This window comes from Pungitius pungitius, chromosome 11 (assembly GCF_949316345.1).
Source record: "Pungitius pungitius chromosome 11, fPunPun2.1, whole genome shotgun sequence".
Classification (NCBI taxonomy): domain Eukaryota; kingdom Metazoa; phylum Chordata; class Actinopteri; order Perciformes; family Gasterosteidae; genus Pungitius; species Pungitius pungitius.
Window position 1 is genome coordinate 18557988 of NC_084910.1, and position 14969 is coordinate 18572956.

Here is a 14969-nt window from a genome sequence, read left to right on the forward strand (position 1 = left end):
TGCATGTTGTTATTTGGCAATTAGGCTTTTTTATTCATATTTATTTACTATATATTTATTACTTATATATTTGTGCTGCTATATATTCAAAACCACGCTGTTTACTGGTATTCATTAAAAATGTCAAATCATTTCACACCTTCAGTGACTTAACATGTGATGTTGTTTAATACTGTATTACTTTAAATCCCTTCACCAAACGTTCAATCTACACCATATACTGAAGAATTTCTATGTCGATTTGTTCATACATCATTCATACCCTAAAACATGATAAAAAGGATTCTTTATTGCTGCAAATATTACTTAAATGGAATATATTTCACCCTCTTTTCCGGGAATATCTCAGCGATGTGGGTTTGGTTGAATATAGATCTTGATTTACTAGACTTTTGGCAGCTGATAACAGCACCATCTGCTGTGGACTGTTTGTCACTCCCACACAAGCTCTGGAGGCCCGGGAGGAGGAATTTATACGGACAATCTGTCGTTTCAACCCTCGAGGTTTCATTCTGTCTATATTGCCTTTTTTTTTTTTTTTAAGAATTTAAAATGGGGAGCCAAACGTTTCAATTGCTTTTAATTGCAATGACAAATGGTAAAACAAAGGTAAAAGGCAAAACATAAAGTGTTAACAAAAGTGTTAATTAATTAGTACTAAAATTCTGTTAGGGCAGTGTAGACAAAAACACACGAGACATTTTTAAACAGAGAGAATTAGATAATTTGATGAAAAGCACCTTTTTTTTGGACAATACACGTGATAAAGCTACATTCAAAACAATTTATACATAACCAGTAAAAAGTGAATCCAGCACAAACTAAAACAATGTTATTGTTGTAATAACAAATGATTCTTAACACAGTGTTAAAGATCATTAAAATAACACCTCACTGTGTAATCATTCCAACAATTAGAACTTAATAAAACACCAGATGAAAACTCCGGCTCACTGGCCGTCCGCCTGTTGATTGGTGGGCAACCCCCCCCCCCCCCCCCCCCCCCCCCCGCACAACAAACCAGTGAAACCAGTCAGTGGGCCTTCTTCTTGATGCGCAGCAGCAGGTAGGAGCTCTGCAGAGCCCAGAACAGCAGAGAGAGGGAGACAAAGGCCTGGACAACAGAGACAGAGAGAGAGAGAGAGAGAGGGGGGGGGGGGGGGTTAATAAACCACTATAATGATATTTTTGGGATCATAAATGGACATTAATGTCGCTATTTCATTTGATTTATTTGTTTGTTTCAAGTCAGTCCCCCAAAATATTTTTCAGTTTACGATCACAGCAAAACCGCAAATTGATCCAGTAACATGAACCAGAAAACCAAAATTGTAGTGATCATCGAAATGTTTGATTGTTTTTTAGAAATCTGTAAGTGCCAACACGTTCCAACAGTCACCAGAACTTAACTTCTTTCCATTTTCAAACATTTAATAGTTGATTATGTCAATTTGTTGTAGTTTTCCTTTCTATTTAATAAGGCACTTCCTACTTTTAAAAGCTTTCTGATCTTTTGTTTTAACATACTTACCGACATACCTAAATTTCTAACATTTGACGACCTGTTTTGTGTTTTCATCGTGCAACACAACGACGGAAATATATTCATTCATTAACTAGACCCGGATTTTCGGTCGGACCACATTGAGCATATTCCAAATAGATTTTCACAGCCCAAAGACAAAACACGACATGAAACGTGTGGCCGGTATCATTTTCGACCTGTCGGCGCAGACGCAAAAAAACCTGAAAGTAAATCTGTGATGGAAAGAAAACAGTGAGCGGCTTCAGGCCTCGGGACGCTGTAGAAAGGAGGCTCAGGGGTTAAGGAGCGGGGGGCTTCTCCCCTGACGCTCTCGTGACGGGGTCGAAAGGGTCACTCCGAGAGAGGGGGGGAGGAGGGGGCTCCGCCGGACGCCGCCCTCTCCTCCTCCACCCTCCCCCGCCCCCCCTCTCCTCCACCCCGCGCAGCGCTTTGGCCCATAAACTGCTTCCTACATCGCAGCTCGAGCCAAAACCAGACCGCTGTCCATCACAGGCGGAACGGCCTGATGGGAAGAAAAAAAAGAAATAAGAAAAAGCAACGTTTCCTCCTGGACAGGGCAGCTGTTCTCCTCAGAGAGAGAGAGAATAATGCAGAGCTCTTTTGTGCCCTTTTGACCTCGCGGTGCCTGAAAGCAGCCTCACGACTGTAAAAGGGCAACGGCTTGACTCTGGAAACAGAGCAACTAATGAAGGCAGCTTTCTAGTGGGCCGGGTCCCGTCTCCAGATCCAATCCACACAATTCAAAAATGATTTAATGCAGTTTTTAAAACCTTTTTTTTTTTTTTTTAAATCTATCTTTGAAAATTGTAAAGTTACATTGACGATAATCCTCACTGTTTTAAGGATCAGAAAATCTGGGATTTTATGCTTGTAATTAGATCCGAGAAACCTCTAGAAAACTACCCAGAAGAATGAAGTCAAGCTAAGCACAGTTAAGAACATTATAAACTAGTACTTTAATTACAGTTGAAGATCAGGACCCCCCCCAAAAAAAGCACCAAAGTACGAGTGATTTTACACGGGACAAAGCCTCTTCGCAACCTGCCGCCCCCGATTAAATCCACTTAATACAATACAAGATGGCTGAAAGGATCATTTAACTGCAAACAAACCCGATGGGAGATTACGGGGGGTGGGGGGGGGGGGGGGGGGGACGGATTGGGATCGGGAGGCTCGGCGGAACCTCGCAAATCAACGTTTTCGGAGGGGTTCCGAGCGGAGCCAAACGGGGGGGGGGGCCCCCGAAGGGTTTTCTATCAAAGCCGCATGTCGAAGGAAGGGCACCCATGTGACCCTCGCTGCCACCTCGCTGTCCGCTCCGCTTAACCACTTTAATGGACCCACGTAGGAAATCCATGTGGGACACATTACATCGTGGAAGGAAGCGGGTCTACAAATAAGCACCGCGGCCCAGACAGCAGCGGCTCCATAAGTAGAGATCTCAGCAAATCCACTCGCACTCACTTTGTTTTTGGGGCAGAGCGTTCTCTGTTAGGAGCAGTAAAACCGAAGAGGCCACGGACCGCTGCCCTTTTCCCTCGGCCTCTTCGTTCTGATTATTTCCCTTTTACGCTCTTGTCACTGCGCAACACTTTGGTCTGAACCAGCTGGGACGTGGCAGCACCAGAGTTCACGCGGGTCGTGCAACCTTGCTATAAATAATTGAAAATCATCGTTCCAGATATTATAACGTTCAGCCTCTCGATCAGAAGAAGAGAATAAGGACGCTTCCTTTGAACAACCGCTATAACTACACCGTTTTTTTTATTTTTTATAGTTTGACTCGCTGGCTGGAGGGACGAGGTATCATCTCTTTTGCGGGACGTGATGACATATTATTTGGATTTGGACACTTTCTACGGGTTTTTTTCTTCCACACACGAAGCGACACATAATATTGTATGATCAAAGCTCCGTTGACAGAAAAAGTTATTTTACCTGGATCACTTTCACAATTCACTCGACAGAAAATGAATAAAACGCATGTTTGTCCTTCCAGTGTTAGAGTTAGACACGAAAAGAAACAACCGTTAACAAAAAAGCTGCATCAGGAGAAAAAGTTATTTTACCTTCACCTTATACCAAGACTTATGTAAAAGTGTCAAAGAGAATAAGTAAATACAATCGACCTTTTGGTGACGTTAAACGTGACACATCAGAAGAAATCTACACAGAATGTGGGTGAAAAAAAGCCAAACCAAGTGTTAAACATGCTACATTTCCTAAATTGAAAATACGAGTTGAGGAACAAAATAACTGCTTCATCTAGTTCTGTTTTATGAAGCAGTGCTTTATTGTCCTAAGACGCTGTCAACACAGGTTCTAAATCTTTTAGCTGACAACAGTTGAAAGGTTCAATTACGAGAACCTTGACTAAAGGGGGCCATCCGCAGCTCCAACGCGAAACTATCTGCATTGACCTCGGGAGCAACACCGGTGACCTCTGGAGCCCCCTCAGAGGGCGCGGCGAGCGGCTTCCCTCCCGCGGCCTGCAGCGGGTTAAACGTGGCAGCGCTGCAGCTGCGCTCGTGATTGAAATGAAAACAAGGCAGAATGGCTGCTGTCAGACGGGTGATATATGACCCGTAATGGGACGTTTCCAGAGCTCCGTCTCCACATGGCTCCCTGCAGCCCCCCCCCCCCAGATCTGGACCCAGCGGTGTCGGAAAATAACTTTTAGTTTGAACCTGGCTGCGGGAGCGCAGCACTGAATCGGGTGAAAATAAACCATATTTAACGCGTTTTTTATCCCGTTTGATTTAAGGATACAAAGTGGAGCTTTTTTTTTTTTTTAAGTGAGAACGAGACAAATAGCTCTGCTCATTTCTCTGAGAAAGAGTTTGTATATTCTTTTATTTTAAAGAGAAGCTTGTAGATCTATTTTAGCAGATCTAGCAATGTCTTTTAAGTAAAGAAAAATTACAGAATTTATTCATTCTTGCTTAAAAAAAAAAAAATACCAAAACTTCCTAGACACAGTAGAGACACAGATAGCACTGTAACTACTTTACTAATCTTTCTAACAGATGCACATGAAACACACGGGTGTGTCACACATCGTAGAAAAACTCTTTTGAAAACACATGTTCCACCAAGCAAAAATACCTGCACATGTGTACAGTATGTACAAACACACGCACACACACACACACACACACACACACAAAGAGGACTTCCTGTCTGTTTCATTATGAGTCTGGGTTGGACTCAGGAAGGATACGTGGACCAGGTTAATGTCCCACCAGGGACTTTGTGTAATGCCTGCTGTGAGACAGGCATTACGCACATGCCATGAGAAATATCGCCATCACACTCCCACACACACACACACACACACACACACACACACACACACACACACACACACACTCACATAAAACTCATGTAAAATGGCAGTTAGTGAAGGTGTAGCAAAACACATAACGGCCTGATGATGAGCCAATTCACAATGATAAAAGTTGCCTTGGAGGTTTGTTCTCCTTTACCACGTGTACAACAAAAAGTCCCGCGACAGGTCATCAGCGACGACTCCTTCCCCACCGCGGCGTCTGGTGCCAACACGTATGTGTGGCTGTGAGGCTGTGACCAGCTCAGCAATGTGTTTACACAACAACAAACACGCTGAAAGAAGAGCCACCGCCTGATTTGAGCTCATTTCTCAGCAGCAATGAGATAGAAAAATCTGAAACAGGATTGGAAAAACCCTGTAGAAAGAATAAAATGCGGCTCCAAGGACAATAATTCATCCTGAAGAGGATGGTCGGGAGCTTGGAGAGAAGGTTTTGGAGAAGGACAACGAGGCCTTGGGGACAGAAGGCACAGAGCACGTGAAGCGGTAGCGGGACGATTCCAATCAATTCATTAAAACCAAAAAGAGGTTCCTGTGATGAGGGATCATTGAGCTTTCAAACAACCCTGGAGCTTCTGGAGCTGTCAGGTAGAGCTCCCTGAAGGCACTCCACTCTCTGCGGCCACGCGGGGGCTCCTGTCTGGAACACTTTGTTTGTACATCATGTCGGAATAGCTTTCGCTTTCCAAAGCCCCAGTGGGAAGTGTGGACAAGGCAACCACAAAAAAAAAAAAAAAAAAAAAAGTTGCTGTCAAAGTTGTCGGTTTGATAAAACCTCTGCAGGAGCCGCTGTGAAGCCTCCCGCGTTCCACTGGGCTCTTTATTCTTCCCAGCCTTCAAAGTGGCCTCGCCACCCAATGGCCACTATGTGCATTGCATGTCGGCATGAGAGGGCGCGAAAGGGTCCGAGGCGTCATCGGACCTGCGCGGTGCAGCAGGGCTGCAGGCGCAGGTCCGATTTTGACCAAATGAAAAAACTGGGGTTTGGAAGGTTCCCAATGAGGCAGACAAGGCCAAATCCAGACTATCAATACTCTGGATCAGATCGGACCTCATTAAAGGGTGATCGATTGAGTTTAAATTGGTAAAAACCAACGTGTCAGTTTCCCACTCAGGGAAGCTCCTGGAGAGGAGGCGGATCAAAAGTCCACAGACCGTTTGGACATTTGATTTTTCTCTGTCAACGTAGAAGGTCTCCATTGGTGGAGGTCGGTGTTTGACGGCGGCGGCCATTTGCAATTTACAAAAAACCTTTTTGTAAAACGTTTTCCAGCTCACTTCAGGAACTATTGTGAGAAAAGAAAAAAAAAAGGATCACGAGGAGTTTCATTTTACTGCATCAGATGTGCGATTGTTAGCCAGGAAGCCAACGAGCGTTGCAGAGAGAGAGAGAGAGAGAGAGAGAGAGAGAGATTAATGAAGCGGGGAGCAGAGTGATGAAAGCTCGCGCTGCAATAAATACCTCTAAATGAATCCGCTACGCCGTCATTCAGAACCACTCTGACTGATTCTACAGTAAGAAGCTCTGAGTTCTTCATGTTTGAATTTCATGAAGGCCTTTCCATCGTTTGTTGTGCTTTGGGATTTTTTTTTTTGGGGGGGTGGGGGGGGGAAATCGGGGGTCAGAGTTGTTTTGCACGAAATGTGCCTTTAAGAAAAAGGGAGAAACGGCACCGTTAAGAAAAAAACGGTCCGGTTCAATCAGGTTCAGGTGCTGGCCCGGAGGCCCGTTTCGTACGCTTGGAGGACTGTTGTGTTTCACCCTTGAATTAAAGCACAAATAGGAAGACAAATTCAAAAGAAATTCAGCCTTGGCCACAGAAGCTCAGTCCCCCCCCCCCCTCCCGAAGCCAAACTAAACACCGCGCCAGGGCCCCCAAAGGGCCAATTGCGCTTAGATTTCCAAAAGCTTTACCTGGCAAGCGGTTTGACAACATAAACCGAGCGGTTACTCTTTGACGGGCACGATCCCCTGCACATTGAGTGATAATATTTCACACCGTGTACCGTCGACCCCCCCGCTGTTTACTCCCAACGCAGCAACAGCCCGACCCTCGTTTTCTCTCTCTCTCTCTCTCTCTCTTTTTATTTTTTTATTTTTTTTTTTTTTCTTCGAATCCCTGCGTTCGCTCCCTGGGTGGAGATTTCCTCTTCTTCTTTTCCCTTTTTTTTTTTTTTTTCCATTCCCGCGAGCTCTCGGATGATGTCATGCTCACAAAGAGTTTCCATCGCTCCCAACGATCCGGGGCCAACCAGCACTCGGGGGCCGCTCCTTCGCCGCCACACATTCCTGCTTCAGGACCCCAAAAGGGAAGGAAGGAATAACAGGGTTTTTTTTTTTTTTTATTCGGGGTGAAACGATGCTCTCTGATAACGCCGACCTTTCACCTCGCGCCGCCTCACCTGCGGCAGAGGGGGGGGGGGGGGGGGGGCGGAGGGAGGAGGAGGGGCGGGATCTGCGATTTCGGCACAAAAAAATCAGGCCACGCGTCGCAGATAGAGCGCCGTTGGACGTGAACTTCATAATATTATTATTATATTATTGGGTTATGACCTCTGTTGGCCAGTTGGAGCCTTCGCCCACCCCCCCCCCCCCTGAAGGTCTCACAGAAAAGGGATCTTTTCAGCTTGGAAATCACCGCCAGCGCAGAGATGTGATGACGGAAAATCTAATAAGGCGTGAAAACAGTCGGGCTTAAAATAATAAGTATACTTTGAACCGTACATAATGACGCAGATTTAGATTCGCTCCTCGAGTGTCAAACTTGCGTGAGACAATGTCGCAGACATTCCAGAATAGGAGCATGTTCTCAGGCCTTTTATTTGTATTTTTAATTTAAGAGCCAAGAGGATAGAAAGGACATTTTTCTTTCTGTGGATTTAAACTAAGAATGTTAAAACAGTTTTTTACACCCTAACATCTCTCCCTCTCTCTCTCTCCCCCCCCCCCTCTCTCGCTGCCGCAGACAGGTGTATTTTTATGAGCTTCTCCTCTTACATTACATGTGACTTCACCGGCAGCTCGTGGCCGTTTGTGGAGAAGAGCTGTCTTCATTACTTTGGGATATACAGCGTCTTAAGTCCTTCTGCTCGGGGGCCAACCAGGGGCCCACACAGCATCGCAACCACGTGTTGCGTCATCACAGCCCCCGAACGCGCACACCCACACACACACCGAGGCATTATAATGCAATCAGATTCTATTACTTTCCAGAACCCGACATATAAGGTTAAAGTCAATGTGGGCTCACAAAACCCTGATATTATGGATTATTAATTGTCCAGAGTTGAAACTGATGATTGATTACAGACCAAAAGATGCTCTCACACACGCAGGCGGTTACCGGCTACGTCTCGCCTTCTTCATGTGCACAGATGGGGGGGGGGGGGGGGGGGGAGGGGGGGCAGGGAGGGAGAGGCAGCCCTGGTTTACAGGTCAAGCCTGTAGCTTTACAAGGGAAATCTCCAGAGCCACTATAAATACCGCTGGGAGCTTTAAGGGTGCAGTATATCACACCGCTGGGTTTGAAGGACCACAGACCAACTGATTTTTCTTTTCTTTATTTTAGTAATCCCCCCCCCTCCCACCCGCCCGCCCCCGCCCACCCCTTTCCCAACTGTGCAGTCGCATGAGCCTGAATACAATTAAATGTGAATTTCCCTTCCTTTCTATTCAAGTGACTGTTAATTCATTGGCCCGACTTCAAAACACCCCCCCCCCCCCCCCCCCCCCCCCTCCCTCCTGCTGCCACAAAGAGGTGGCCATTCACCTCACGCGTCAGACTCACAAATCATTAGAGCGCCTTAAAAGTGCCCCCTTCTTTTGCTGTAGTTCTGAGCAAAAGTGCACAAATACGTCCAGGAACCAATTTGAGCAAATGGTGAGAGTTTTTTTCCACGGCGGGCCCACCTGCGAGCCAAACGACCCGCACACAAGTTACGGCGGAGGAGAAACAGTAAAGGGGCGAGTGGCGTTTCGAACACCTGAGCGGCACAGATGTGGAGTCGCAGGACGATAAAAAAAAAAATTAAAAAAAAACAGCGACCCGGGGCGCTCACGTGCAAATCCCGTCGGGCGGCTCCAGTTAGCGGCAGACGACGCTAATTGGTTCCAGAAGCGCCCTCTCGTTCGCACCGGCTGGGATGGCGAGCAGCGAGGGCGGGGCAGAGAGAAGAAGAAAAAAAAAAAAGTTAAAAAAGAAAAGCAGGCCGTTGTTGGGAGGGAGGGTGAGTAATGAGAGGTCAGCCGCCATTTGCAGTCGGGCTGCCAGAGCCAGAAAAGGCACGCCAATTTTATGGTCAATTGGGCGACGCATCTGGACTCATAGATCACAGGCTGGACTTAGCACCCGGGTCTCACACACACACACACACACACGGGGGGGGGAACGGGAACGCCGTCTGTTCCTGACAGTTCTAATGTGAGAATTCCTTATGATGATGTCACCGTGTAGAAACATCCGTCTGTCCTTTGTATCTTTCCGGGGGAGACGATTGAGCCCATTTTGCCCAGCTGTTCCTAAACCCAAACCCACTGTCACGTCGCCTCGACCTGCGGTGCTCTTGCTCGGTCACGTGACCCACGCGGTGCGCCACCGTCGCCGCTGTTACTTGCAGGTCGCCTCACCTCCGCGGGGCCGGCCAGCGAAGACGGCAGCGGCGTGGCGTGGCCGTACACCTGCATGGTCACCGTGACGACGCAGCGCAGCATCTCCACCGGCGCCGCCGTCGGCCTGAACATGAAGACACAAATCAGTTTTCAGTCGTTTCGCAGAGATTTTGCTCCCATTTGAAAATCTGAAGAAAAAAAAAAGGGTCGAATGAAAGAAAAAAAAACAAAAGCTTTGGAACCAGTGAATAACTGGATCCCTCGCTCTTGCTTCCCAGTATGCCAGTACAAACAAATGTACCTCTGATCCACGATGAGGCCCAGGGAAGTGAGAGTGAGCAGAACGTAGCAGGTCATCCCCAGGACGGTTAACTGGGACAGCACCTAGAAGAATGAATATATGCATGCTTGCCATGAGAGCTGTGGTTGAGAAGAAGAAAAAAAAAAATGTGAATGTAAAAACATTAGAATGTAAACGTTAAATTAATATCGCGGTTCAGCTGCGATCGCAGGAGACCTCACCGGGAGAGCAGTCGTAAAGCGGAGCTGCTGCCGGAGCCCGTTTACCTGTCAGTGCCAACCCAAACATGGCCGACACTTCAGCGTGAGCGCGCTGGCGCACTCGGCCTCCTGAAGCAGAGGGGGGCGAGGGGGGGGGGTGACTTGGTGACGCGGTGGAAGTGGCTTCAGTTTGAATCCCGATAAGCCCCCCCCCCCCCCCCCTGCATATTTCTGGCCTCAACCCATCGATCAGAGTGAAGAACCAAGACCGTCGTCGGAGTGCGTTTAAACGCCGCGTGGCGGTTTCACACAGGCCGCGGACGCGGCCATTTTTAGAGAGTTGCGTCAACTCATCTTCGCTCAATGGACCAGACGCGCTCGGCCGAGGATTCCCGACGTTTTGAGGCAAATTAAAAAATGTGTTTGGCACGTTCGTCTCCCACCGCGTTGATTCCTTAACGGGATCGAGTGCAAAGCGGCAGAAATGACCGCAGGGGAACAGAAACGAAAGTGAACATCTGGTGGCAGCGAATGTTTGAGTTACCCTGTTGTCCCCGGAGACGAAGCACATTAACTCATTATTGCAGCTGTTATCATGATGACATTCATGAGAGCTCAGGGAATACACCCGGTAGGGAAATGTTACCATCACTAAGACTTAATTCATTAACAATTACTTGCGGCAAATAACGAAAACATCCTTAACAATGAGTCAGGTAAAATGTACATTCATTGGTTTAAAATGAACGTAGTCGAGTAAAAGGTAGCACGTGATGTGGACGTAGCACAGTGCAAAGTTATTCACACATTAATTAACCCTGATTGCACATCATTTAGCTGATCTAAGTGGGAATATGACGTCATGTTGTGGCTCTCCTGTGCTTTAAACACGACAACTCTCTGCCTGCGATGGCAACCGCGAACCTTCGAGGGGGGACGGCGTGTCGTCGATCGCCGGGGGGGGGGGGGGGGGGAAACGAGCGTCCCTGGCGAACACGTGCGCGTAGATACATAACAGCGACGTGATTTATCGTCGGGGGGGGCCGCGGCGCTCACTTTGTTATTTATAGTCCTGATTGCTGCATCCTGAAGGCTATTTGGGTTGGGAAATGGTTCCACTCGACAATTAAGACGTTTGTGTTCACTGCCGGACCACCAGCTGGTGTTTCATTCGCCGAGAGGGAGGGGACGCCTCCACCCTGGGATGGGGAGGTGTGTGTGTGTGTGTCAGAGGACAGGAGAGCACCGCGCATGCAGCTATCAGAAGAACTAGATTTTGTTTTTGGGAGTCTGAAGCCGCTGGGCGTGACCAAAACTATGCCAGGGGGATGAGAGGCTTCCAAAGATAACTGCAGAGGAGACCCGGTCCGACGGAGGAGGAAGGCGGGGAGGTCTCTTGGCTTGCCGAGTGGAAAATAATAGACAAAGGTTGTTGTAGAGGGGAACGCCGATCAGTCATCCTGTCACCATGTGAAGACGGAGACCGCCCCGGCTAAGTGGAGGACGCCGCAACAAACTGCATGATTGGGTGAAATAATGTTGGCAAACAAACACTGGATTTTTAAATCCAGAGCCCCCCCCCCCCCCCTTCCCCCAGGACCACCTTGTCATACTTTATGCGAGGGATTACGGTAGCCGGCGAAGGGACCCCGGAGGGCGAGGAGAGAGAGAGAGAGAGAGAGAGAGAGGGGGGGGGGGGGGGGGGGCGCGAGACGCATCATGTGATCAGATTCAAAAACCCGCGGGCGGTTTTTCGGGTCTCGCGTCTGCGCTGCGCACGCCGCGTACGCACCGTTGTGTTCTCAAACAGATGGTGGTACGTCCCCAGCGCCAGCAGGAAATGCGCGACCACGTAGAGCTGCAGAGGCAGCGGCCAGCTGGGATCACGAGGCACTTCCTGTCCGGTAACCTGCGCGTGGAAAGCAAAACACGTTTAATTCCCCCCAAAACACTCGTATTTTTGTTGTCATTTTTCTGGGCCCTGTGCTTGTATAACGAGATTCCTCGAGTTCAGCTCCCTGCTCGGAGCGACAAGTACAGGAGTTTTACGGCGTGGTCGCGGCGTTCCGGGCACCCGGACTCCTCATTAACAACCTTTTTGAAATGCATATGAAGGAGAATGTACGGTACAGTTTTATTTCACTGCGGCTCGGAGCACCAATAAAAATCATTGGTATGTAAAGCTATACATTTCAACTTCTCTGGCAGCACGTTAAGTACATTTGACACATTTTAAGGTCTTACAACTGACCAACATCTCACCAATGTGTAATCCTATTTGTTTACCTTGTGGTTTATCGTCTGTTCATTTCCAAGGATTGGGTTTAATTTACAGTGTTGTATGAGGTTCTTATAAAGGTAACGACACAGAAAAGCTTTATGTGTGATTAAAACGCCACCAGAATCCAACGTATGGTTGGAAATGCAGCAAAGGAAAAGCAACAGGTGTTTACAAATGTTTATATTAGCAAATCCAGCTCAATATGTGCATGTGGTCCAGTGAACCTCTTGTGATTTGGCCACACAGATCCTTCAAAACAGAGGCAACTACAAAATTACAACATGAATATCCTTAGAAATGGACATTGACATTACAACAATGATTGATTTCAGACAGTGGAGGAGTTGGAATGAGGAAGTAACAGAAATGACCAAAACAAAAGAAAGGAAAGTGGCCAAAAATAAACTGATAAAAGTCCAACTTCTCTGATGACCTGTCTCAGTTTCTGCCTCCTGTTGTATTTCTTCTTCTTTGTGCCTAAAATGCCTTTTGTCATCACAGGTTGACTTCCTCAAAGGGTGGAAGTGAGTTTGCTGTGTTTTAACCGGTTGTTTTTTACTTTATACAGTTAAATAATAAAGAATAAAGTAAAAATCAAACTGTCCAATCGTCGAAGCCTGTATCTAATTCGGGGGGGGGGGGGGTTTCCCAGGATCCCGAGGAACCAAACCGCCACATGTGGTCGCCCCCCCCGGCAGTCCTCTAGGTGTTCTAGCCCGGTTCTCTGCTTATTCTCAAAGAGCTAAAACACGTTTTCTAACATCTCCCCCCCCCCCCCCCCCCCCCCCTACTCCCCCCCATACTCCCCCCTCCTTCCATTCCCTCATCGGGCAGATATCAGCGAGAGCAGCCGCCTGCGCGAAGCCTTTCAAGGTATTCCGGTTCAATTCCAGCTCTGTCCGTGTTCAGAATCACCCCGCTGGGTTTAAAGGGGCCAATTTAACTGTAAAGGCTAAGGGGAGTTTCTTTCTTTTTTTCTTCGCCAAGTGTAAAGCATGGAGGGAAATATATAAACGTGACACCATAAGCGTTATTTCAAAGCTAACCGCCGGCGCGTTCAACTGGAGCCGGTATTTCTTTCTACACACGCACGCACACACACACACACACACACCTAGGCACACGTTCACACTTGACTGCATGCGGTTAAAATCCCGCAGACTGCCTTTTAAGAGACGGCGAAAATTGAACTCATTGTGTTCCCTCTACAAAGGCTCCGTAGCTTTTATTGGATGTGGCAGTTCCTTGTAAAACTCGTCGAATATGTGGATCCTTCAATGCTCCCGAGTCATCTAAGCCCTGCATTTTGTGTATCAGAAATTTAAAAAATAAATAAAAAAACAGGAGGGAGTTACCAACCTGCGGGTTGTCGACGTGGTCACCTAGCCGAGGTTTACCGGGACTCCAACTCGGACCTTTGAAGAAAGTCGACAGCTTGTCGCCGATCGTCTCGAACGTGTTGCACCGTCTCCACAAACCCAAATAGTAGTGTAACTAAAAGAGAAGAAAGCCACAAGTCAAACAACAACAACAACAACGACAACGAGCATTTAGATGCTCACATGTCAATGAAGGCACAGCAGAAAAAAACATCCAAAAACGGCCAGAAAAGGAGGGAAACTGTCGACTAAAGAGTGTTGGGATGGACGAGGGACAGAACCATTGATGATGAAAACACGGCACCGACCTGAACGTAGAGGATTTCAAAAGTGTTGATGGGGAACACCAGGCCGAACACCACTTTGTCGGCCTCTTCCGCAAAGGTACCTAAAGAGGTGGCATTTACATTTACAGACGTTACACAGATGCAACGTAAACACAACTTAATTCACACGCTCAGAAGACCGTTGTCGCTGCGCTCGGGGGTCCACCAAGGGTGGTGACTCGAGGTCGGGAGGGCAACCCTAAGGTTTATAGATATGGTTTCCTTTCATGTTGTTGTTATAATGGCTCATTACTGCATCATGCATTTACTATCCAGTAATGAGAGGGCAGACATCAGTGTAATCAATGCTGATTGGTTCACTTCGATGCTACGGAGGGAAGTGAAACCGATACATTTAGGACCCCTTTTTCATTGAAAGCTGCTACAATGAGATATTATAGTGGTATAGTTAATAAGAACAACAAATAACAGCACACACAGCACAAACACAAAAGGAACAGAGGTTTAAAAAAAGTATAGTAAAAAAGTAACATCATAGAAGGCTTTTTTTCTTACCAAACAATCGGTCCCATATGATCAGTATTCCTCCGTAATTCTTGTCGATGCAGTATTCGTTTCTCCTGTCGGGGACATATTTTGTGACCATGCAACAGATTTTAAAAAAAAAATACATTTTTTTTGGGATGCCAATTCCATTTTCTCTTTTGGGTCGAGTGCCGTCACACACGAGATCTTTAATCTTTCAAATATAAGAAATGAACAGTAGGTGGTCCCGCTCCTTGATGAAATAAAGCTCATCTCACCGTGATGAACTCGGTGGTGTTTTGGGGTGTTGAAGACCCACTCCAGGGGTCCGAGGTCTCTGATCAGCTGAATTAGAACGATGACATACACAACGTTAAATATATGGATCACAAGTTCAGTAAATCACAACATTACTTTATACATTATATATTTGATATGTATATACTGTGTGAGTTAATTCATTTATTCCTGGTGGTGGTGAAGGACGCCCCA

At 47.1% G+C, this 14969-nt stretch overlaps 1 protein-coding gene across 1 annotated transcript in view; it reads right to left on the bottom strand.

Moving 5' to 3' along the window:
• Positions 1-996: 996 nt before the first annotated feature.
• The window catches only part of agmo (alkylglycerol monooxygenase), a 23869-nt gene continuing 9896 nt past the window's right edge, over positions 997-14969 (bottom strand). Inside the window, exons 4-11 of the mRNA XM_062565554.1 lie at positions 14755-14859; positions 14508-14572; positions 13974-14053; positions 13646-13780; positions 11798-11914; positions 9806-9888; positions 9523-9628; positions 997-1114 (exon numbers count right to left, since the gene is read on the bottom strand). Coding sequence (XP_062421538.1) covers positions 1034-1114; positions 9523-9628; positions 9806-9888; positions 11798-11914; positions 13646-13780; positions 13974-14053; positions 14508-14572; positions 14755-14859 — 772 coding nt within the window. The 3' untranslated portion in view covers positions 997-1033. The remainder of the gene's footprint in view (positions 1115-9522; positions 9629-9805; positions 9889-11797; positions 11915-13645; positions 13781-13973; positions 14054-14507; positions 14573-14754; positions 14860-14969) is intronic.